This window comes from Salminus brasiliensis, chromosome 12 (assembly GCF_030463535.1).
Source record: "Salminus brasiliensis chromosome 12, fSalBra1.hap2, whole genome shotgun sequence".
Taxonomy (NCBI): Eukaryota; Metazoa; Chordata; class Actinopteri; order Characiformes; family Bryconidae; genus Salminus; species Salminus brasiliensis.
Window position 1 is genome coordinate 2,650,918 of NC_132889.1, and position 26,146 is coordinate 2,677,063.

Here is a 26,146-nt window from a genome sequence, read left to right on the forward strand (position 1 = left end):
CTCTCTCTCTCTCTCTCTCTCTCTCTCTCTCTCTCTCTCTCTCTCTCTCTGTGTGTGTAGGAGATCCCGTTCTATCACATCTGGAGCGGCTCGCAGAGAAGCCTGCACTGCACGTTCACGCTGGAGCGGCTGAGTGTGAGCACGTGCGAGCTTTCCTGCACCCTGTGTGTGTGGCAGGTGGAGGGAGAAGGCCAGAGCTTCAGCCTCGACTTCAATATCTCCAAGGTAACCACACCGCCGCTGTGGTCCACTCACAGTTCGGTAGGGGCCACAGCAGCGCCTCTGATTTAACGCGCCTGATGCATAATGCATCAGCCGGCTCCGGCAGCCTTCATGAGGCGAATCAGAGGGAAGGTGCTTTGCTTCGGTGTGTGGCGCCTCACTGAGACACCTGCTCCGCTTCAGTACCTTAAAATCAGCACTGTTACTTCCGCCCCCAGACGAGACTAATTACTGTCATCATCCGGGTATACTGTTCAAATCCAAAAATCTCCAAGATCGGATCACGGTGCAAACCCAGGACTAGGAATGCACGATATTGGAAAAATCTGCCATTGCAAATCTGCAATTCTTTTTGCAATATATATTGTGATATTAAACACAGAAATTTACACCAACTTTCAGTCAGTCAGTGATCCAACATGTCATGATATTAATAATGCACTCTGTGTGGAACAGATTGCAGTAAAGTAATTGATACTGGTCAGGAATAACCAGCGTCTGGTAGATATACTGTGGAAAAATAAATGGTAGGAAATTTTACTTTTGTATCAAACAGAAGAAAAGTAGCAAGTAGCATGGCCTGTTCGATATAATCTGATATTGCACATCCTGCGATGTGACTACTGTCTTCAGAAAGAAATTCTTTTTAGAATTTTACTTAATTTATACTTTAAAATAAAGGATTTAAAATCAGTTCTATAAAAATGTTACATATTGTGTGATTTATTCTTTACTTTTCTTTTAAGAGTTTTTCTAATTAATTAATAAATTAATTAATTAATTAATGTTTTCTTAATCTTACGACAGCCTCACGCTGGTCTTAGCCTGTATAAGATCAGAAAATACAGAATTAGTGTCTAATTTAACAGGAAGTGGAGCTGTGTGTTGACAGTACTGTTAGACCTCGTTTGCATCTGTTCACTTCAAGTGTCTTGAGCATCAGGATACAGTTCTGATCAAACTACATTCAAATCCAATCACTAAGACCACTTCATCAGAGAGAGACAGTTACTCCAACAGAGGCAGGGTCAACTCTTTGATTACCTTGATTTCAGATAAAACAATGAACGAACATGTGTCCAAATACTTTTGTCCATATTTTGTATATTTGTATATATTTATATTAAAATAAAAAGAAAATTAATTCATTCATTAATGTTTTCTTAATCTTACGACGGCCTCACGCTGGTCTTCGCCTGTATAAGATCAGAAAATACAGAATTAGTAAAGCTTTAGTTTCTACATAAGAAAAATAACAGCTTTCCCATGTCTCCGCAGGACAACAGGCCGCTGGACAGTGATTTCCTGCTGGTTGACAACAGCACCCCGGCCTTGGCGGGTCCCAGCGCCTTTCAGATCCCGTACCTCATCCGGCAGAAAATATGCAGCAGTCTGGACGCTCCCTGCCCCAACGGAGCCGACTGGAGGCTGCTGGCCCAGAGACTCAAGCTCGACAGGTAACTCTGCTTACTGCCTGCGGATCACACATGATGTTCGTACGTGCGAGAGCACAGGGCCAGGGCCAGAACTCCAGTCTCATCATTTTGCAGACTGTCCTCAAAGGTATTTGTACTACAGAGCTTCGGTGCGCTCAGGGGTTCCTATGAAAAGCAGTGACGGGTAAAGGCTGAAGTTTCAGCTTTGGCTTTGAGTCAGTTCAGACAGTAAGTTCTGACTGTGGCCGATGGCTGCAGATCAGTGGGGTGTTATCGGCTCTTCCACCTGGGCGGATTCCTCCCCACGCTGCCCAGAGCTGCTTATCGAACGCAGTCCGAGTCCACAGGAAATTACAAGGCTGTGATTTAATTATGCTCCTATTTAACTTCCTCTAGGTAATGAAACATAATGGGGAGACTTCGTTTGTCCAATAAGCTTTACTTGGGCCAATTAATTACAATTTGAAGTGGGGAGGCTCGGGTTCAATTAGCACACGGGCCCAAAACAATCCATTTTCATTTAGTGCATTGAGAGGACTGCTGGGAATTTAGACACATTTGCAAATAACTGTTTTTACACCCCCACCCCCCATAAAGTCTTTCAGAGTGGACCGAACCCGCACTCCAGTGAGAGTAGTACTTTAGTGGCTGTGAAAATAACGACCCCGGCTGAGGAGAAGTAGCTCTAAATAAAAATATCAGGTCCAAAAATTACAAAACAGTGGCATGCTTTAAGGACAAAAGTAATGGGACACATGCTTGTTACATTATTTCTTCTGAAATCAATGGTATTACAAAGAGTGTCCTGCTTTTGTTGGAGTAGCTGTCTCTACAGTCCAGGGAAGAAGGCTTTCTTCTAAATTTTTCTCAGATACTGTGAGAATTTGATTGCATTCAGCGACTGTGGTCAGGATGTTGTATGATGATCACCACTTCACCTCCTCCCCAACTCATTGGGAAGTATTGGATGGAGCCCCGCCATCATTCCAGAGAACTGCTCCACTGCTCCACAGCTCAATTCTGGGGGACTTGATACTTGTCTACCCCACACCTGGCATTAGGCGGAGAGTCCTATTCTATTGGCAATGCTTATCTCTATGGACTATGGAGTCTCTTCATACATTTGAACATATAGTGTAGATCTTATTAGCACATAAATGTCAACCATGTTGTTCTCTTCTTGAATCCTCAAGAAGTCCTCACAGCAGTGCTCCTCCAAAATCTAGGACAGTAGAGGCAGTTACAGAAGAAACAGTGAATGAGCAGGTGTCCCAATACTTATGTCCCTATAGTGTATGTAAATGTGAATTCACAGTTCCATATATGTGACCTTCTAAAGTGCGTATAGGCTGGACAATCCAGCACTTGCCCTCCTCGTACCCCGCTCCGCCTTAAAGCTCTGTGCCATTTTTCACTGGAGATAAAGTGCATGTAGAGAACAGCGCTCCAAGCCTCTGGGCATTTGAAGAACAGAAAAAGGCCGTTAGATCGAAGTAGCCACTCCAGCATGCTTTTGGAGATGCCATCCTCCAGCGGCGGCCGCGCGGCCGACAAGAGCCTCCGCTTTGTTGTTATCGATCAGCTTTGATCCGAAAGGTTCTGGCTGGTCAATGGGAAAAGGTCACAGGCTACCTGAATATCAGCGCTGCAATGAACCCACGGGCCCTCGCTGTAAACTATTCATCAAATGAAAAGCCTGGAGAGCCGAAGCTGGAGTTCCGCAGTTATTTTACAGCGACGTGCAGAACCGGTAAAAAGTATGAATTTAGAAAAACAACAAATGATAAAATGATGTACTGTGTGAAAGTCCGACCCTCAGTTATTTAATTCACAGCCAAAACATCTATTAAAATTTAGATTTTCCAAATAAATAAATAAATTATTTTTATAAATAAATATTTTTCAGAAGATAATGCTGCTGAGATCAGACATAAGACAATCTACTCACCTAAGAATGTCAAGAAGAGAAAGTCGAAGAAAACACAGGAGTTTCCAAAAAAAAAACGATTCCCCCCGTTAGACCACCAACACGGCCCCTCGTCAGACAAACAGCACCTGCAGCTTTCATCTTTGAGAGAGAGAGAGAGAAAACAATCAAGCTCACTCTCGCTTCAGATCTGAGAACATCCACAGGTGTCCATCCCCATGCATTCATTAGCAGAAATGTCAGCCCCATGCATTCAATAGAAGGGGTGTCCACAAACATTTGAACGTAGAGAGTAGGTGAAGCAACATCAAAAAAGAAGGGATCACTGTATGATTCCAAGTGTGGTTTGACTCCTTCAATATTACTGTAAACGTGGAAACCCGAATCATTGACGTTGACAGACGGCCACTCACAGATCAGTCAGTGTACAGTACGATATCAGGCGCTCACTGCTTACCGTGATTAATCCTGCGTCCACGTTTTTACTTGCTAGCGTTGAGCATTTGTGCACGCCTGTCCAGCCAAGTGCTCTTATCCTGACAGACAGCAGAGGTCAAATGGAACCATTACAGTGTTATGTTAAGTAAAGCTCATTGATGCTCAGGGACACTCATATTGCATCACGTCTGTCTGTAACTCATACACACACACACACACACACACACACACACACACACATACTGTAAGTGCCCTGGTTCTGGATTATTATTAGTGAACGCAGTAAACACTGAATGTTTTATTGGTTGCAGACGTAGTTGTGCTACTGTGCCAAGGCCTTTGCTATTGCAGCATGAAGGACAGACCTCTCGGACAGAGCAGGTCCTCATGGTGCTTTAAAAAAGTGATGGTTTCAACAAAAATCTAGGACCAAATTTACTAAATTTCTTAAAATATTGATTTTGCTTAATTATTTGATTTAGTTTGCACAGATTTAACAGAAATATCAAAAAATTAAAACGTGACTCCAATTGTTTATGATGAGATTATGATAAAAAAGGACCAAAAAAACAACTAATCTTAAGATATTTTGATCATTTCTTGTTTTTTTTTTGTTGGTTTTGGCATTTTTTCCCCCAAACATTTTTAAGACTAACTTTCCTGTTAGAAGAAAGGCTGTGCTAGTTTCTAATACTTACTACATCTCTATATAAAGGCATCGCCTATAAAATGGGCCGCTCTAGAGCAGCTACACATAATCTTAAGGTCACCATGCCCAATGCCAAGCAGTGGCTAGATGTGTACAAAGCACAAGCATCGGGAAACTGGATTCTCTGGACTGATGGAGCTCCATCTAATAGATTTGAGATGAGTTGATGTGGTAGAACCAATCATCCAACACCATCACCTGACCTCACTGATGCTCTTAGTGGCTGACTGCTGCTGAATCCTGTAGACTGCACCTGTTCCAACATCTAGTGTAAAGCCTTTCCAGATGAGCGGAGTCTGTTAGTGCAGTAAAGTGCAGTTAGTGGGGGCAAACGAACTGATAATACCTTTGATTTCAGAAGAAATGTTGGATGAGTTGGTATCAAACCTCTTGAGCAATGGTGTACATTAGAGAATTAGAGGAGTTTGTACTACCCTATTGATTCTCCTGGACCTCTGTAACAGTGTGCTTGTGTCTCCTTGTCTTCAGGCACATGAGCTTCTTTGCATCCAAAGCGAGCCCCACGTCAGTGATCCTGGACCTTTGGGAAGCCCAGCACTTCCACAGCGGAAACCTCAACCAGCTGGCTACGGTCATGGCCGAGATTGGCAAGCAGGAAGCCATGATATTCCTGGTGTCTGATGGGGAGTGCTAACACACACACACACACACACATTAATACATACACACATGCATATAAATATATATATTCACACACAGGCAGGCAGACAGACAGACTCTCTGAATGGCGGGTGTAGAAAAGGTCAACACTTTCCGCACCCTCCATTAATAGAGAAAGGACTAATCTAGGAACAGGGTTTACCCACCATGCAAGGCCACTTGGGTGTGCTGTGATAAACTTATACTCCCCACACACACACACACACTCACGCACACAGTACATTTCTGTCTGAGCACGATGTATAGAGAACACCCAGATGTTGTTCTGGCCCCATCTGTATTCACATTTGACCGATAAGTACGTCCGTTTTACCCACCGTAGCGTCAGGCACGTTTCTATGCCATTTGTACTGAAATCTGAAAAGCCAATAGCGCAGAAACAAAGGATGGACTCGTTCAGACTCTGTAAAAGTGTGACATGGCATTGAGCAATATGCAAACATGTACTGAACGATGACAGTTTCATGAGGCCACGCATTACCTCACAGAGCGTCCACAGAGAGTCCTATTAAACGTACAGTAAGTAAGATTTTCAAAGCCTGATTAAGAAAGCTACTACTTTACAAGTAAGTATGGCGTGGTACACAGCAGGGGTGGAAGAAGTGTACTTCAGTGAAAGTATGGGTCCCAAACCCAGATAACTTGTCCATGTGGGGCCTGTATGGGTAGCACAACTGGGATCCAGAAGGTTTGTCCGTGGGTTCTGTGTCGTCCCCACATATGGATGCTCACCAGGGTTAGTGATGGGACCAGGAAGGGTTAAACATGGGCCTCATCTGGGTTGTACACTGCACATGGGGCCTAGTTAAGACCCATGGGAAATTAAGGTAGGCTGTAAGCCCAACTGGGTCCTAGTACAAACCCACACAGAGCCCATGCCCAGCTGGAACCCACCTAGCCCACGTTCCACCCATGTGAGCCCCACATCAGCATGTTGGCTGGGAAGTCAGATACAATTTTCAGAATCATGTAGCCTATGCCTGGTTGACCTGAGTTTTGAGTCAGATTAGCACAGTTGTGATATATTAACATTTGTTAGACTGATTTTGAATTATGGTATGAATTTGGTTTGATGTTTTGATTAAAATAAATTTAAATGCACAGAAACTCAATGAGAGTGAACGAGAAAAAGAAAAATCTTCTGATCTTTACGATTTGTAACAATTAATTTAAGTTCAAAAGTAAGTTTAAAACTAAAAAGTGATGATTGTTTTTTCCCTCTTGAAGTAGAATTGATTTTCAGCAACACTCGAGTAAAATACTCAACCATCTATAGCATCTTTCTTGCATAGTTTGGAAGAACAGACTGCATTACTGAAGATCTTACTTAAGGTCTGACGAGGTCAAATTAAGATTCACCCCAGAAGAAAATCTACAAAGCATCTTAACCACTCAAGTATTTTCCACCCCTGGTCACGCAGAATGGTTTTAGCAGTAACGAACAAGCAAATCATTACTTACTGCACCTTTAATCAGGTCAAAACAATCAAATGAAGAGTAGGGCGTGTTCGCTGAGAGCCATCAGCTTTTTTCGGACCCAGTTTGGGCACCGGTAACGCGGATGTAATGCTGTTCAAAGCCATAATCAGAACCTCCCAAATGCAACGATGCTAAATGATAACGCCCTCATACGTGCGGCTGACGTATGCAGGATCTTTAGAGACGTAGCTGAGGAAGAAGAGTAGAAGTTTCAATAGAAATGCGTTCAGGGACTTTTCTTTCTACCCGGCGGCCGACGCTGCTGTACGCTCTGAGACGGTTCGAGCGAATGAGTTTTGTTCTGTTTTTTTCACGAGATGGTTGGAGATGCATCTCACCTTCTGTTCGGACTGTGGGCACAACACCCAAAGCTTGCCTTTTTTACGATGTCACACACAGTCCTCGTTTGACGAAGGCCTTTCACAAGTTCCTGGTTTTCACATGGTGGTGATTTCAGTAGAAGGGACGTTTTTAGTATGAAAATGCAATACTACCAAATGTTTCACAGCCATTCTTTTCCTTATTTCAATTCAGATCTTTTAAGAAACATTGCATTTGTTTGTAAGCACACATTTCGAATCCATCATAGATCTGCTGTGGCTTTCGAACGTTCTGCATTGGAGTGACGAAGCATTCGTGATTCTTCTACATAAGCCTTTTTAATGACAACTGCAGTCTTAAAATGAATGGTGCCGCAAGTGGTTCTTTGAGTGATGCCGTAGAAGAACCACTTTTGCTTTTATAAAGGGTCATGTTGAGAGATGTGGGTGTGTGAAGAAGCTTTTAAAAGTCTTTATGGAAGCAAAATTGGTCTTCAAATCTGGACCTTGAATCCAGTTTCCAGTCCGGGACTTTGTAATCCTTGGTAGGTGTAAATCTACATGGCCAATCAATTATACTAAATACTAACTTCCAGACTGGAAACTAGATTCAAGATCCAGATTTGAAACCCTGGGCTCTGTGGCATCGCTTAAAAACATGTGGGAGAAAAGCTATGAACTGTAAACTACTATCAATACAGTATTTCAACAGATGTCAGTTCTGAGGTCATTTGACCTCCAGAGGTGTTACAGCAGCTGATGCATATAAGCCTTTATATTTGTCATGTAAGGCTTGTGTAGCCTCATAGGCACTGTAAGATGCTGGTGCCCAATAACATGTTCATGTGGAGCCTGTATGGTGAGCCCAAATAGGCAAATATAAAGTTTTGTCCATGGGTTCCATGTTGGCCTCATAATTGAAAGCCAACCAGGGTCAGTGATGGGACCAGGAGGGGGGTAAACATGGGCCCTTCTGGGTTCTACACTGCACCCCTAGATGGAACCCATGTGAGATTAGAGTGGACTGTAACGATGCGGCTCATTTGGGAAGCCCAGCTGGGTCCCAGTAACAGCACACGTACAAACCCACGGAGAGCCCATGCCCACCTGGAACCCACCAAGCCCAAGTTCCACCCATATGAGCTCCATATGAGCATGCTGGCTGGGTGAAGGCCTACGGAAAGCTCCAGTTTAGAAATTGTAATCATGATTAGTCATTTTTGCAGCCACATTAACCCACGAAATTAGGAGCAGGAAGTCACTGAATAAGTCCTTGAGTAATTTCTCCCGGTTCGTTCCTCCAGGGTGATGTAACTGACCCCACGAATGTGTGCAGGACAGTTTCATGATTGTCAGTTATTGTGAATGTGAAAGGTTTCATTTCCAGTTGCGGCCCACTTCGTCTTAATCTATTCAGCGGTAATGACCGTGGCTGGAAAGCTCCAGCTGGAATCTTTTGAAGAGCAAGTGTTTCAGTATTTCACTCCACCACCGACCCAAATCGTGTATAATATAAGGTTTCAAGCTTTTAGTGGAAATGGAGCCTTATGCTTTTTTTAAAAAAACGGTTCCTGAGTTCCCAATTACATTAAAAAACTGTTTTTTTTGTTTTTTTTACTTTCGTCTGTAAAATTCACGCTGTATATAAAACCTTTTTCTATTCCAGTTTTGACACTGGCGCTACATGTACATGGAACATCTCTGGAAGTTGGTAACCAAAGTCTATGAGCCATTCGAGACCAATTTCTTTGGTATCCTTTAACATTTGTCTTATTGAATAATTTTCAGCATTCCATCCTTCTTCCTTCTCTGTGCGAACGTCCACCACATGTCCCCCACCCCCCCTAAAGACCCTCCTAACAGTTCGGTCAACTTACAATTACTAAAAGTCCATTTGTTTCAAAAAGTTTAATTTAAAAAATGTAAAATTTTAAAATGTGCAGCATTTTAATATCGAACATTTCACTGGTAACGCAGTTTAAATATTTATTATAGCACTTTGTAAGTAAATGTAAATGATATTTTAATATTGAGCTGAAAAAAAATTAAAAAAAGGAAAAAAAATAAAAATAATAATAATAAAAAAAAAAGAGTCAGGCGTTACATTTGTCAAAGTATATCCTGTGAAGTGTTGGCTTATTGTTCATTGATTACAGCGTTAAATAAAGGATTTCTGCACTGCAGTGTTAATGGCAGGTTAGGCCAAAAACGCTTGTACACCTTTTTGTTCGTTCGTTCGTTAATTTTTCAATTTGTGAGCTGGATGCGGTTTATTTCGGGTAACTTTAAGAGGCTGTTTACACCTTGTGTCAACATGAGTTTTTTGGGATCAGTCAGTCATACAGGAACGAATGACAGAATGGCGACATTTCCACAATGAATGATGTCAAACCCGATTCACAAAAGTGATAGATTCTATTTATTTATTTGACACTTCTTTAAATGGTTATAGGCATTCTTTCTTTTATAGTTATTCTTAACTCTTAGGGGGATTAGTTTTACATGGGGAGATGGAGTAATGTAATGTATCTTCACTACGGGATGTCTGAAAAACATATGACCGATTTACTCGGGATAAGAAACCTCAGCATTAATGACTGAGATGGGAGCGACTCAATTTACGCACTGCATAACACATTGCTTAGAATAGTCCACCAAGCAAAAACATCCAGCTGTTTGTTTAGTCAGACTGAAATCTGATTGATGTGAATGGAATATGTAAATTTGCTCGTTGCGCTGCAGTTATTACAGGGAGGAGAAGTTTTGGTTGTGGAATGTGAGGCGGATGTGTTTACACTGCTGTAACGTGGCACAAATGCGCCTCAGATCACCTCCTGAAGTGGTTTGAGTGATGGGATTTGGATCTGGTTTAAATGCAGCTTGGATGCGTTTGTTTACACTTGCATTTTCATGTGTCTTGGCCTAATCCAGACACTTCAAGTGACCGGGGTCTAAGTCTTCTGCTGCACAGTTTCTGATGAGCAGTGGTCTGTCAGAGGTACGCTGTGAGAAACTGTATTTCCAGCAGGTTACTGAAAGCAGAACTGCAGCTTCTTCAGGAAAGCAAAATTCGAACTCATTGGTTCACACTGGAGCCACATTTCAGTGAAAAGGGAAAACCGAATCCAGATAAAATGTCAAAGCATCTTAATATGATCCAAATATGAAACGCATGCTGATGCACGATGTAAACAGCCTCGATTACACTTTAATTAAAATGCTTGCGTCCCACATCAGATCATACACGAAACACCCCAACCTCCAACCTGGTCCTTAACTGGACTGTGCAGGAGATGAGGGAAGGGATTCAGTGGGGTCACATATGGAAAAATCCCACCTCTAAACACCCAACCCTCAGGAAGCAGTTTTGGACTTAGCTGATGTGCTGAAACTCTGTCTCTCCTCACTCTTGACCCCAAAGTCTAATCTGGCAACACCTCGCTTAATGTGGATTTTTAAATGTTGACATCTTTCCTCCGTACAGTACATTTCACCTGCATAAACACACACACACACACACACACAACACACACACACACACACACACACACACACACACAAAAGAATTAAACAAAGCCAACTTTGGACGGCATGTTGATTCAGTGAAGTCTAAGATGCGTCCATGAGAAGAAAAGCCAATACCCCCCACCCACCCATTACTGTACATTGAGTCCACCTCATCCATAGCTGTTGTGTATAAACGAATGTGTGCGTGTGTGTGAGTGGTATATTACTTTTATTGATCAACTTTATTTTCAAACTGAAAAAAAAAATACAAACAGTAGAATTGTGTACCTGTGAATGTTCTTCAATTTGTTAATTCAATGTTCCTTGCCTTTCTGCAAGTCAAAATGCTGTATTTAAACATGCCACAGCGCTTATGCAATTGTACAATTCTTTTTTTAATCATATTTTGAAGGGTTTCTTCTTTCTTATTAATTTTCTTTTTGTACTTCTGTTTTCTTCGTCAATGTAAAAATTGTCGTTGATGACTTTGTGCTAATGGGAAGCCCCACGAAAGGCGGGCTTTCTGTACTTTTGGACAATGATATGGATTTGTGGGTAGAATTTTGGAAATTCGTTTCTAAGTGCTTTCAAGTATTTACTTGGCCTTATGTATATATATCTATGAAATTTCAGAAAGGTATGTATAGTAATTCAACCTGAAATGGATGTAAATAAATTATATATTGTTAAAACAGGCGTTGAGTCTTTATTTACTCCACAGTTCACTGTAAAATGAAGATCTTGTAAATACCCTGAATCTCAGAAATGGCTACTTACTAACAGTAGGAGGAAAAACCTCCTTAACTTTCAATGGAAGATTTTATTGCAAATCATTTTGGGGCATTTCTACTGGTCCAGTCATTGTGAACATTGACCGCAACATGAAAAAATAAATGCCAGATTCACTTTGCCCCAATTCCACACTAATTAATAATACTAGTTTAGTATTATTAGTACTAGAGTATGTAGTATAGATAAGTGTCAGAGCTGAATTTACTCAAATATCCACAATGCAACACAAAACAGCGAGAAGAAAATCCAGGACTGGAAACTGGATTCAAGGTCCAGATTTGAAGATCTCGGTTTTATAGACATCAGCATTATCCCAATTCCCATATCGCTCCCATATCATCCCAATATGTGAAAATAATGTAAGAACAATAATTGATATTTGATTACAATATTTGTTTACATTTTATTAACAATGCCGCATATTTTCTGATTAAATGTCAAACAATAACCTCTATAAATGACATCAATTTGCAAGAGAATATTTAATATCTAATGTGAAAAGGGAATACAGCAGTTTTATTTTGAAAAAGACGCATCATGATAAAGTGTGTAGTTGCAAAGCTGATGAAAAAGGCACTTAATACAAGTAATATCTTCAATTCAATACAAAAAAAAAAACAAAACAAACAACAACAAATAAAAAGATCACACAACAGATGATACCGTTATACTGCATTTCACTCAGGACTGACGGCGGGTTTGGTCTTTGTTAAACTCAGAGGCATCTCCTAAGGAAGGATCTCATTGATATTCTGGACAGAACGCCATGCTTCATGCTACCTGCATGTAAACGATCCGCTTCAAAAGAACAGCAGTCTCCATTACAGCACAGGTGGAGCGCAGACTTGATGGTGGAAACACAACAGGTTTAGCTGTTAAAGCTGTTAAAAGACAAAAGGGGAGTCCCAGCAGAGCTGGCAAAGGTGATTCTGAAACCGTGACGGATTCAGAAAGTGACCTTGCCCGGCATCAATAGATACGACAGGTGTTCAGTAGTAATTAGACTCTCTTGCCGCAGCCTTGCAGCACAGTGGTGTTCAGTTCTAGCAGTTCTAGTCCTGAGGCCTCCCTGTGCACTTCATCAGTATCATTACAAACAGTATATCGTCACTGCCATCACAATACGGCAACTTTACAAGAGGAAGAGGAGCTTTCAATGGAGGTCAATGTAGATTTTGGAGCATTTCTATTGGTCCTTTCATCATGAACTTCTGATGCAATGTAAAGAAGAACTGACAGATTCAAATTAAGTCAAAAAGTTAATGAAAATAAATGTTTTGGTGGCCATGACAATACATAGTTTGATAACTGATACTGTGATATTGGACAATACGAAGATCACAAAAAAAGGCTTTGATGCACAAACAAGCTTCTAATGAATCAGAGCATCCTGACCAATCACAGCTCCAGATCAGGTCTAAAGAATCGAGGTGTTCATGTATTGGCTGTCGATGTAGACGTTGCAGCTGGAAACTACAATGTTGCAGACACTAGAACATTTCTAAAAATGGGAATTTTTTAGTTGACTTTTCTAAAGTGCCACATGATTTTTATTGTAAATAACGTCATTCAAAGGGGGTGGGGGTGTAAATAGGTTCATTGTATAGGAAGACTTTCTATTTATTTATTTATATATTTTTTAAAACAGCCGTACTGATAGGTTTGTGAACCATTAACTAACCAAATATTTATTTAAAAAGAGTTTATTTATTTATTTTTCATCATTTTCTTCTTTTTTCCCCCCAATTTGGTACCAACCTACCAATGCTCCTGACAATAGGAGGGTAAGGATTTGACACATCTCCTCCAATACATGCAAATCTAACCACCTCCTCTTTTCAAACAGTTCCGACTTGGTAAAGTCAGGCTAAAACTGAGCATTTCACACCAAATCCACACTGAATATTTTTATTTATTTATCCTTTCATTTGAAACATCTGTGGAAGACTCAAGGTGTTCTTGAAATTAATTATTTTTCGTTCAAATAAGCCCAAACTACAGTCCAATCTGCAACCACGCCATACAACCCCATCTCTGTACTTGTTGACTCAACACATACAATATAAACTAACGGGAAAGTTTCAGCACCTGCGCACTGATTTATATTGCAGTTGTTTAGAGAGGATTTATATTCGTATACTAAATAGAGGGAAATGCAAGACAGCTATTGTTCATGGTTACTGATTGTGCCACAGATGAGACAGACAGAAATTAAGTTGAAAAATGCCGGAATATCCTTTTAAAGCCTTTCAGGAGTGTCAGACTCACAGCTCCTGATCCTGTGCGTCAAGCCTAATGTGAGGAGGACAAAACAAAGACGACTCCGCATCAAAACAAATGCAGATTTATATCCATGGTCAGGTCATATGTTCTTACACAGCTACAATGCTGCAGAGCCAACTCTTTGGTCACTAAAAGCCCATTCCTTTGCATGTCTTATTAGGTACGAGACAGCAGTGTGTTGGCACAAAAGCAGCTTAGCGCATGCAGGCCTTAAGCCTTTTCTTAATTAGAGCTACCTGTCGGATTAGAGCAGATAGATGTGGCGCGCTCAGTATTGGAGGCACGTAAAGATCATTGGTCGGGTCAATATGAAATGGTCGCAATCAGTGCTAATGCACTGCTGTTCTGCTGCCAGGGGCTCTTTTTTCTTCCTCAGTGGTTTGCCATTACCTTAAGTACCCCAGCACAGCGAATCAGGCAGCAGGGAAACTAGGTCTGGGCTCCATCTGGGGGGTTGGAGGGCAATGCTAAGGTAGCAACTGAGTAAATCAGTCTCACAGCCAGTTTTTCCATACACAGGGTTGAGCTAAATTATACAGGCTGCACAACTGAGCTCAATCTGTGTCTACACAGGCAGCCCTGAATGCTCTACTTACATATCGTACTGCTGTATGGTCTCTCTGCCCCTGGCTTGATTGGTTTGCTGACAAAGCATCTGAAGTGTCCGTCTATGCTGTGAAACGGGTGGATCTAAAGCAACAGCAGCGTTAATTTCAAGAAAAACAAGGTTGTAATCTCTGGTAGAAGTATAAAAGCATGTAAAAAAGGTGTATTGGCAGAAGAGAGAGACAGTGCAGTGGTTTTAGCCTGCTAGGTATACATTAAAGGCGGTTCCCACAGATTCAGCCTGTTCTGGGGTATAAATCAAACCTTCAGTGGGGCAAACCTTCACTGGAAACCACATTAGCCCATGATCAGGCTTAATCCGTCTGAGGAAAGGTGCCCTTCGGTTCATAAATACTGACAGTTTCCAACAGTGATGAAAAGCTAATCTGTGCAGGCAGAGTGGAGAGGGGGCATGTTGACCAGTTTCACCTGCCACAAGGCTGACATCCCTCCATTACATGTGGTTATAACAGCTGGTGGTGACCTTAACATCGCTGTCAGAAGAAAATGGGACCTCTTAAAATGGGAATTCCATTGACTTTCTATGTAATTCAATATAAATCAAAGTAAACAATGAAACTCAGAGTGGGGTTTAGCGTGAAACCTAGTCATTTCTTTACAGTACGGGTTGTAGATCTGTGAAGACACAAATGTAACCATGTTTAACCACATTTCTAACCAAAACCTGAGCATTTTTTTGTAGTTGGACAGTAAACCCAAATGTTTATCAACTCCTTGTATTAGAAATCCTGGCGAATCTCAGCTCTCTGCAATGAAATTAGTCAAAATATAATAAAAAGTGTCTTTTAAAGCACCTAGAGTTTTGTTCACCATTTATCAACACTGTGAACAACTGTAACTTGTCTGGTTCGGTAGGTTTCTCTAGAACAAAGCATTTCACACCTAACCCCCTCCGTTCACTGTTAACAATGATACATGATATTTTTGGAAAATCTGTGGAATTTCACTGTAATTCTCAGTTTCATTTGGATACGAATTTGCTTTCACATCCAGGGTTCTCAAACAAGTCCTCAGAGATCAGCAGACAGCCCAGATCTTTGCTCCTTGAGGACAAGTTTTAAGAATAAACGTTTGTATATTTCATGACAAACAGAAACAATCCAAAATCCTATTTTACCCAAACAAGATCACAGAAATGCAAAGTTTTGTTTGTTATGACAGCGATGATAATCATCTAGGTTGGGAGAAAACCAGATACCTCATTTTATATATATATATAGATAGAGAGAGAGAGAGAGAGAGAGAGAGAGAACACCCCATCTACTTTAAATACTGCCAAGAGAATATGGCTAAACATTAACCTATTGGCACCATGCAGCCTAATGCCAGACATGGACTACTGTGGGTGTTGAGCTGTGAAGCAGTGGTACTGTGTTTTCTGGAATGATGGTGGTGCTCCATGCAATTCATTTGGGAGCCAAGTTGGGGATGAGCCTTAGTGAGGTCGGGATGTTGGATGACCACCTCCCCAACTTATGTTGCTGAATACAATCAAATCCTCACGGCAATGCTCCTCCAAAAATCTAGTGGAAAGCCTTCTTCTCTGGAGAGTAGAGTCAGTAACTCCAAGAAAAGCAGGATCAGCTCTTTTTAATATCATTGAATGAGCAATGAATGAGATGGTGTCCCTATACTTTTGTCCATATAGTGTAAATGTATTTATTTTATTGGCTTAAACATAACTAATTCTTAAGGCAGTTTGTGAATAGTAATTAGATAAGCAAAACCTTTAATTAAACTCTTACTGAAATGTAATGCCGATCTGGAGCTACATGGTTTTCTCCCAACAGAGACTTCAGACCAGATGGAGGACAAGCTTTAATGCTTTACTAGAACTCCGTAAAATCCCATACAAACGTTGGTCCAGTACTCTAAACACAACTCTGATTTTTAGATGTTGGTCCATCACAGCCCTTCCAAGTGCCTCGGGCTGAAGGATTTAGGTGAAGTGTTCTCTCTTGTGTAGCTGGACCGTCCTCCCTCAGAGCCACTCAAGCACTGGAGCTGAGCTCCTCAAAGAGGAGAGAAGGCGTGACCTTTACACAGAGGCTTATCCTTCTTCGAATAGAACGTCTTCCCCTCCAGATTGATATGGCAAAGCTGCAGAGACGGGGGAAGAAGGGGAGGATGGGGGAAAAAAGAAAGATAAAAAAAAAGGAATAAGAATCCTAATCAATCTCAGAGAGGGAACACAAAGGGAGGCTATTCTTGGCAAATGGCGGGGGCTGTGGAAGGAGAAAGTGGGGGGGGGTTGGGGTTTATTCCATTTGAGTCCGTTCAGCCGACAAACATTTCGGAGAGAAAAATTTGAGGTCAGACGCCAGTGAGGAGAATTTTTTTTTTAATGGTTCTTAAGACATTGTGAGGGACAGGCAAGTTGGAAAAGAAACTACAGGGTGAATCAAAGGGACTTACAGCACAGACGAAGCATGTGTCGTGCCAGCTGTAGCCCAGGGCCTCCAGGAAACGGTCACCAGCATCGATCTTGAAGTCACAGCCATGACATTTGGTGCCAAACATCTTTTCATAGTCTGGAGAAAAATAAATAAATAAAATAAAGAATAACGACGACCTCATTATACAAATACATCATCCTGACTAGGCACATCCCAATCGACTATTCTGAGCCTGATTAGGTTCTGATCCTTTGTTTTTACCGCTGTGTTCTAGCAGCGTGCCCTCAACATTTAATAACGGACATTATTCCCAGCCTGAAGCAGTGAGGAGCGTACTTGGAAGGTAAGAGAACAGTTTAGAGTCTGCAGTGGAACATAAGACCGTAGCGTAATATCTGCTACATAACAGCTGCATTTTCTCCAGATGACTGTCCATTTTTTGCCATTTGAACTCCGGTAGGAAAACACAACAAACCTCCTACATTACACTCTGAATTATGGCTGGTTAGAAACTGAACTACAGCAGAAACACTCCTGCTCAGCTTTCTTAGGTTCTAAATCAGCCCTGAACGGCACGCTCAGAACAGAGAGAGGGATGCTATGCTAATGCGCACAGGCTAAACCATAGTTCGTTCCCCACACACTAATTTCTTTAACATCAGTAGTTGACAAACAGCAACAGACACCGATTCAGAGTGTGTACCAACTAAATCAATCAGTCCAGAAAAAATAAATAACTCATTCTGATTGGCTGACGGTCTTTGTTACTTATGCTGTTTATTCAGTTGCTCTACACTAGCGGTTCCTGTTTACTGACTCTACCAATGTTGTGCTGAGAAAAACATACAGTAATGTAATTTCACAATAATGATCTAACGATACTGACCATCCCTTGAACAGAAAAAGAAAGAGCTTGGTCAGTGAGAGCTGAAAGAGAGACCATTGAAGAGAGAGAAGAAAAGGGGGATTACATTAGCTGTCCATGCAAGCAGGGCCGGAGGCTTTGATAACACAAATTGCTCCAGATGTCTAAATGCACTGTCCCAGTTTTTCTATTACAGAATGTGTGTGTGTGTGGAGGGGAGGTTTAAAAGTGGCAGGCTTAGTGGATGCTAAATCAGACAGCGTGGTTTTTCGAGCCCAGTCTTTTTACCATGCTGAGACTGCAGCTATTTGATCAACACTCAACTCCTGCTTCCAAACACAAACAGTCAGCGCCTCTCCGCCGAATGCTGACACAAGAACACTCGAGATGCAAAGCGTGCTGACCGCTCGCTTCATTTCCATAAAAAAAAAGAAGAAAAAGAAAAAAAAGAATCCTCTCCGGATCTACACAATTTAAACTTCTGTGAGTGTTAGATTAGGAGGGAAAACAGCACCGGGAGGAAATTCAAAATCACACTGACTTGAGAGGAAGAATGAACAGAGTGGAGGTTTGTGGGAAGTTTTACCAAAGTGGAAGTCATAAATTGGCCAATTAGGGACAGCCAACTTTAACCATATTCAGATATATCGGCTCATATTCTTGATTATCAGAGTGTTTAGCGCCTTAAAATTTGTATGTCACACAATGTTTCCAGTCATTATCAGTTCCAGTCACCATCAAGGGGTTCCAATATCAAAAATACCATCCTACCTAGTCATGAGGGTGAAGACTAGCAGCCACTGCATCCTTTTTACCTGCCACAATGCAAGTTAACACCTCAACACGCTTAGAGGAGAACACTAACAGCCAATGACTGATGCCCACACAGGGAAGATATACACAAGACTCCAGTTTCTAAAAACACAACCTCATTTTCAAGTCTAAAATAAGTTTAAAACACAAAACCACAAGGCTCCATGTCGCAAGTCTGAACCCGGTTCATGCTACATGCCATCGGCAACCGGAGCCTGAGAGAGCAAAACCGTCACAGGCAACATTCAGTAGTGTAAGCCCAGGCCACAACAAATGTGAGTGGGCTTTCTCCCCAGACCAAACATCAGACATCATATAACTATATAAACCTGAATGAGTTTATTATTTAAATGGAAAGACGTTGAATAAACAGAAGAGAAACTATGGCTTCAGGGCTGAGCATAAACCAAAATAACAAAAACAACAAAGTAATCCTGAATTAAAGAGACATACACAAAAATACATCAACTCCCTGACCAGAAAATAAGGGAAAGGCAAAGATAAAACTAAAAGATGCTTCATTCTGCTCTTATTCTAGGCAAGGAGCGAAACCCCTGATACCAATAAACCCACACAAGCTGAAAATCAGTGAATCTCATCAATATATCGGACAGGCCCAACAGGCAACACAGCAGCACTTCAACTTTCCACTTAAAAGTGGAAAACCCAAAACTTCCAACCAACAGACAACAGAGCTAATCAAACTCTTTAAAAAAAGAACTGAGGGCAATAAATCACCACCCCAGATAACATTATCATGCCCATAATCCTGACTAGGAGCAGAAAGGAGCTGAGAAGGTGGTGCTGGTCGATGCCCGGGGCTCGGGGCACGGGGCAAGTTTGACGTCTGCAGCGAAGTGGCAGCGTCTGAATGATTAAAGGCAGCGGGAGCCCAGGGCCCTGGCTCGGTGGGGGCTGTCGATACGATGTGCGGTCAGGCGCGAGTGGCCGTGGCTGGAGCTCTCACCTCTCTCGCAGTAGGGCTCTCCCTCCTCCATGTAGAAGGCCTGGTTCCTGATGGGCGTTTTGCAGGCGACGCAGAGAAAGCACTGGACGTGGTAGGTCATCTTCAGGGCGTGCATGATCTCCTGTGGAGCGACAGTGAGGGGTAGGGATGGGGTGAGAGCCACTCAACATCTCTGCAGCAGGCCAGCATTTGGGGAGAGAGCCAAATGCAACCAAGCACAAGCACTCAAGTCACTTTGCTTAACCCTTCAACCTCTAAAGCTCCATGGAACATCAGACTTGGGTTCCTCACTCCTGTTGTTTAGGAACATCACACCTTTCCCATGTAATGACTTCCTAATAATCCTAATGAAACGAAAGTCATGGAGTTTAGGAGGCCAAATTATGTAAGGGCAGCTTTCTGTATAGGGATTAAAACCAGTCTTTAGTCCTTAAGACCAAGAAAACGGACCACATTAGTTTCATAGCAGTTAGTTACTTCTTCATACTGCTTAAAATGAGGAATAACAAGAAAATAAACCTAGGGTTTAAGCCCATAACAGCTGTCCGAGGCCCCTTCACCTCATCCAGGCTCTGAAACATCACAAAAAGCTGATTATCCTGTTCTTGTTTATCCTATTCTGGTGAGCTTTTACAGCTCTGTTGTAGCTGTAAATCATAACCAACAGGTCAGACTTTTGTCTCCACTCTTATTTATCATCTAAAGCCCTATTGGGACGGGATTAGTTCTACATGGGGAGTTCCTCAGCGACTTTATTCCCTTCCAAATGCGTCGGGCCAGGCATTTTTATGGACTGTGCACTCCGACGCCTTTTACCTTCAGCAAAACGAGCCGCAAAAAAAAAACTCCGGTTCTATTAACCCTGTGTGAATGTGGGTAAACATTCTGTCAAATCCAGTGGAAAAGAGAGTTTGTGGTTTTTCTGAAGTATGGAGGAGCTCGAGGAAGCATTGAAAGTTCAAGTTCAAGCCTGTGGCAAATGTACAACACTCAAATCCAAAAGACAGGCCAAAGGACTCCTCAGAGACGTGATGCTTCTGACAGCTTTAGGTAAGTCACTGTGCAGCGTAGCCTGTAGCCTGCATACGCGTTGTGAACATGTAGCTCATTATTAGCTTTATCGTGGGTATTAACCTCAAATACTTTTTCAGCGCTCACAGGACACTTTTTTGGAGGTGATTACAGACTTCCTGCAGTAGAAATAATCCCTTTCAAAAAAGGCTTATGTTTATTACTTCATGCCTATTTGACTAGTTAAAAAAAAAAGAAAAAAGAAAAAAAAAGTAGTAAAAAAGGTTCTTTATAGTAGTTTATACATAAGGACTGAACTCTTTGTTACATTAATGATCAATCTCATTTGCTTTACATTTAATGTGATATTATATTGTTATAATAACATCATAATATAATACCAATTTCTCAATCCATATTATGTATCGTCTCTGCTATATTGTAAAAAAGGGACACCCTTAATGTAATGAGCGTTTAAATAAATGATTGACTTAGCTTGAACCATCATTTTCATGTCTTCAAAGTGGCCTTGAGGATATATTATGAAAAGAAGTACATTTGTTGTATTTTTTTTTATTGTTAAAAGCATGTATTGGAAAAAAGTTACATGCTTCTTGAAAAAAAAGAAAAAAAAAGAGAAGATAATTATCTTCTCTTCTTAATATGTCCTCAAGGACACTTTGAGGACATGACAATGAAGGGTCAAGCGCTCATATATATATATTTATATTTATTACACACACACACACACACACACACACGCACTCATAAAACAGCTTGAAAACACTAAACAGCCAAAGCTCACTGCGGGTGAGTATATAAACATACACACTATACAAACATAGCATTACACATTTCAGAGAGGAGGCTCGATTGTTTTGTTATTATCTGAGATGGTGTAATTTTGTTATATACTGTATACTGTAATAGAATCTATACTGTTGAGAATGAGTGCTTCTCCCCCCCTCAACTCCATGCCTGCGCTGAGTGCACTTTATGCCTCACAGAGAGCCGTGTGAGTGCTCTCCCGGCACGGCAGGGCGGAAATTGAGAAAAGGCGACAAAGTGCTAACATTTTGTAGAACCCCAATCCACCCCCCCCCCCTCACACACCACCCACCTTCTCTAACAGTCCTGATGTGAAAGTCTAGATGACTGTAATGTGAATGCACTCACTCCGGTTATCTTCTTCTTGCATTTGGCGCAGTTGGGGGCGTAGCGATTGTCATAGCACTTGGTGCAATAAACAGAGCCTTTCTCCTCAAAGAAGCCCCCCTCGTCCAGCATGGCTCGGCACTGACAGCACGTGAACTCCTCCGGGTGCCAGGAACGGCCCAGAGCCACCACGTAGCGGCCCCTGAAACACAGCAGCGAACGTAAACACACGCCTTTCCCACTCTCCTTTTGCTTTACAGAGAAAAGGGTCACTTGTGGGATCAACAGCTAGAGTCAAGCTTGTATGAATCCAGAGAGCACTAGCTGCTCTAATGGAAGCAGCAGGTCAGTCAAAGAAACCTGTGTCACTTCGTATTGATCGTCTATGGCCAAAAAAAAAAAAAGCAGCCGGGAGACATCGGCCTACTTTGGTACACAGTGCTTTCTGAAGAAGGCTACTTTCCTTTCAAGTTTCAGCACAACCTTTTCCTTCCACCCCAGCTCCACCTTCTCTCCCTCCCTCACAGACTAAGTATTGACATTTACCTCCACACTCCTCCATTGATTTCTGCTCTTTTAGATAGCACTTCCCCTCACGACTCCAGACACTCAATGTTTGATTTACAAAAGAAAAGGGGAGAGAAGAAGGGGAGGAAACAAACAAAAAAAACAAAAAGAATGAAAAAAAAAAAAAAAAAAAAAAAAAAAGCCCAAGGTGCCAACAGGGGGCGCTGGAGCGCCATACTACCTGATGATCTTGTTGCAGGCACCGCAGAGCGGAGTGCGTCCGGTGCTCTCGGCCGGGTTCTGCTGTGCTGCCTGTAAGATGGAGCTGCGGTTCTGCATGGGTGTGGGCTGTGCCGGCTGGCTGTGCTGCGTCACAACCGTGCTCGTCTTTTCCGGGTGGTAACGTTCAGCGAAGTTGGGGTCAGTCACCCACGGGGGTCGGCAGGATGGCCCAGTAGAGTTTGCAGGTTTGGCAGGTGCTGGAGCTGGAGGTAAGTGAGGAGAACGTCTGTCAAGTGGCGGTCAATTTTCAGCCATTTTTAATAAAAACTGTAAGTTCATTTTTGTTGACCATAAATTTGTTTTCAGTCTTTTGTTTTTTACAATTTTATATAAATTTGACCTCAATATATTAAATAGTTTTTAGTCATTTCCAGTCACTATTTTCAGTCAGTTTCAGTTATTATTTTCGGTCATTTGAAATAAATTTACATTCCTTTTTTGTCATTTAGTTATTTTTTTGTAAATTTGCATCATTTAGTTACTTTCAGTCATTATTTACAGCCATCGACCATCAATTTTACATCATTATTTTCAGTCATTTTAAGTGATTGTCATTTTAAATCAATTTTCAGTCATTATGTTCAGTCACTCAGTCATTATCTCCAGTCATTATTTTAAGCCATTTTTAGATACTTTGTCTTTTTAGTTTCTAGCAGTACTTCTTAGGCATATCCAATCATTTTCAGTCAATACGTTTATGAATTTTAGCAATTTCTTGGCCAATTGTTGGACATTACTTCAGTCATTTTTGGTCAATATTCATTATATGTTTAGTCAATTTATTACCAGGTCATTATTATTTACTATTTTAAGTGCAAAATTAAAATCGAGCTCAAATAGAGTACTACACAAATATAGAAATATGAATGTTTAGGCTAGGCTGACATCTGATCTCAAAAGTTAGTACTAACATTAACATTTAATCTCATTGGTTCGTGTCCGAGCAGTTCGTAATGAAAAGCTCTTGTGCTCTTCATAGAACTTAAAATAAATAAATAAAAACACTCTACCACCAAAGTTAAAAATGTAAGAACCCTTTTTGAGGGGTGTAGTGGTTGAAGAGTGTAGAGATCAAGGAAGGCTGGAGAATTATATGAGAGACTTTATATTTTAGAGTGAGCTCACACTTCTGTGGGCCAAATTACCTCGAGGTGCTTCAGGTTCGGGTGCTGGTTTGGTCTTGGGGGGGCAGGGAGTCACTCCGTGGCTGTGGAGAGAGAAACAATGCTCTTTATAATCAAGTCTGTTATGAAACGGAGGTGTTGGCGCAGGCCAATAAAAATGTTACAGCCCTATATCAAGCCTGGCACCGACATCCTGTTCGGAAAGCTCACGCCCGGCAGAGTCAGCAGGTTAAATCATTTTATAATGAATAATCAGTGGGCCAGGCCTGGAGGAACAGGAAGGTGTTCTGAGGTTAATGACTTTCATCCACAGTTTGCTACGGGTAATTATGCTCGTTATTCACGGTTTTTCCCACACAACAAAATTCCACTTTATTCCGATAAACATTCCTTAAGTTAGTTTGAAGCAGTTCTCGACTGTATTTATGGCTTTTCTTTCATATCGCTTGAGCGAGGTCGTCAAGAGATCTTCCACGGAGGACCATTTATTATATTCCCTTTCTCCACATCTTAAACGATCCGCCTCACACTTCATTTACTTTTCAGGTTCCGATACAGCCGTCTGTGTGTGTTCTGCCATTTCTCATACTTGATGAGGCAACAGAAAGTCAGTTCTGATTAATGTTCTCTGAACCGCCATGAGTAAAATTACTGCTCATCAGCACACACACACACACACACACACACACACACACACACACACACACACACACACACACACACTTGTCAAACCAGTCTGTAGCACTCCGACGTGACTAGTCTCCCTTTTCTTTTCATTAGCAGAGAACGCTTTCATACCAGAGCGTGCGATACCTACCCGACAGATACAACAACGAAAGAATCCAGCTTTGAGAAGACACTGTTTGATCCGCGAAAAATAAACGCTGTTAGAACTGATAAGGCGCTCAGATCTTCAGCCTTTAAAGACATATTCAGAAATTTAATTATACTAATTACATTCAGAGTTTGAGTAATTGTGTGCATGTCAAGTTTTTAATCCACAAAATAATGCTTTGAAATCGAGCAAAGCTTGAAAGCAACTGGGCTTCATTGCTGACGTCAATGAAGATCTAATGGGGAAGCCTACAGAGAAGGAAACGGTGCTCTAATACACTTTCATGAGCGGATCAGATGGTCTGCTTAGTCCAACTGTAGTCAATCAGCCAAGCCATGTTTGGTAGTACTGTACACTGTTCAAAATAAAGGTGCTTCACACTGTTCTTTAAGAGATGCCATAGAAGAACCACTTTTGGTTCCAAAGAGGAGCATGTTTAGAGCTGTGCGAGTGTAAAGAACCTTCAAGAGGAGAGAGAGGGGAGAGTCCAAGAAGCATCACTTGTAAATGATGTAAAGGTTTTACTTTGCCAGTTTAAAGCAACACTATGAATTGTTGGCTCCCCCCACAGACAGGAAGTGTAATTTGCACACCACTAAAGGACACGTTTTTCTGGATGAGCTGACAGACACAGAACCATCACTGAAAGTAAAAGTACAATATGCACCCATCACTGCTGTCCAACCATGATCTGCAATTTTGTCTGTTTTTAGTTTTCTCCATGGTTTGAACCCTGTAGGTGCTCTGGAGACTGCGTACATAATTCTGGATGATCGGACCAACAGAAACGCTCTAAATTACTTGGACTAAACTCAAAGTGAAGAACGTTTTTGCCTTCTCTTGTAAGGTCACCATTCTGGAGATGCATGTTTTTCATCATACAGTGATGATCTGATGATTCCTGCAGCTTCATCAAAGTTACACACTGGAGTAAGCAGTGCTATTCGCCTCATTACATTAACGTGATTTTGATGCTATTTTAAGGCACAAATGCTACATATATGTTGCTTTAAGGGTTCATCACACTCACACACTCCTCATTCCAAACATGGTTCTTTATGGAACAAAAACTGGTTCTTCTGCATCTCTCAAAAGAACCATTTGCAGCACTGTATGCTTCAAATATAGTATTATTGGTGTTTTTTATGCTAAACACCATGCTGCCACTATGACCCAAGGATTGCCGTTTCAAATCCTGAGTCAAAAGACTTTCTTTTTGGAGATGAACGGTGTAGTGTTGTTTTGGTAGAGGGTTAAATAATGACTATATACAAAGAAAGTAATTCAGAGAGAAAGAAACTTAGTTACCTTCATTTTTGATAAACATGGGCATTAACAGTGCCAGACATCCTCATTTGTCTCCAAATTAAGAGTCAATGATATAGAGCAAGATTCAAATCTGGTCGACTGATGCTAGCTAGAAAAACAGTTGTTGGAAAAGTTGCTGACTGGAAAGCTTGTCAATGGAAAACTACCAGTACACCGATCATCACTGATCATCCATACTGACTAATATAGAGTAGGTCACCCTTGTGCCGCCACATCAGATCTGATCTAGTGAGGCACGAAGTCCGCAAGACCTCTGAAGGTGTCCTGTGGTGTCAGAAAACCTTCAGACATTAACAGCAGATACTACTCAAAGTCCAGTAAGTTCTGAGGTAGATCTCCATAAGGATCATTGAGCCTTGGGTGCCCATGACCCAGTCAGTCATCGGTTCACTGGCTTTCCTTTCTAGGAGCATGTTTGGTAGGTGCTGACCACTGCACTGC

The 26,146-nt window shown here is 41.5% G+C and overlaps 2 protein-coding genes across 8 annotated transcripts in view; one reads left to right on the forward strand and one right to left on the reverse strand.

Moving 5' to 3' along the window:
• Nucleotides 1-11,411, forward strand: part of unc5a (unc-5 netrin receptor A) — a 282,706-nt gene extending 271,295 nt beyond the window's left edge. For all 4 annotated transcript variants that reach the window (XM_072693119.1, XM_072693120.1, XM_072693121.1 and 1 more), the window contains 3 exons: nucleotides 61-225; nucleotides 1,501-1,679; nucleotides 5,222-11,411. In XM_072693119.1, coding sequence (XP_072549220.1) covers nucleotides 61-225; nucleotides 1,501-1,679; nucleotides 5,222-5,387 — 510 coding nt within the window. In that variant the 3' untranslated portion in view covers nucleotides 5,388-11,411. The remainder of the gene's footprint in view (nucleotides 1-60; nucleotides 226-1,500; nucleotides 1,680-5,221) is intronic.
• A 489-nt stretch (nucleotides 11,412-11,900) lies between these two features.
• pdlim7 (PDZ and LIM domain 7) overlaps nucleotides 11,901-26,146 on the reverse strand; it is a 55,901-nt gene continuing 41,655 nt past the window's right edge. For all 4 annotated transcript variants that reach the window (XM_072692960.1, XM_072692959.1, XM_072692962.1 and 1 more), the window contains 6 exons: nucleotides 23,563-23,624; nucleotides 22,377-22,620; nucleotides 21,650-21,830; nucleotides 19,463-19,583; nucleotides 16,837-16,952; nucleotides 11,901-16,521 (listed from right to left, as the gene is read on the reverse strand). In XM_072692960.1, coding sequence (XP_072549061.1) covers nucleotides 16,435-16,521; nucleotides 16,837-16,952; nucleotides 19,463-19,583; nucleotides 21,650-21,830; nucleotides 22,377-22,620; nucleotides 23,563-23,624 — 811 coding nt within the window. In that variant the 3' untranslated portion in view covers nucleotides 11,901-16,434. The remainder of the gene's footprint in view (nucleotides 16,522-16,836; nucleotides 16,953-19,462; nucleotides 19,584-21,649; nucleotides 21,831-22,376; nucleotides 22,621-23,562; nucleotides 23,625-26,146) is intronic.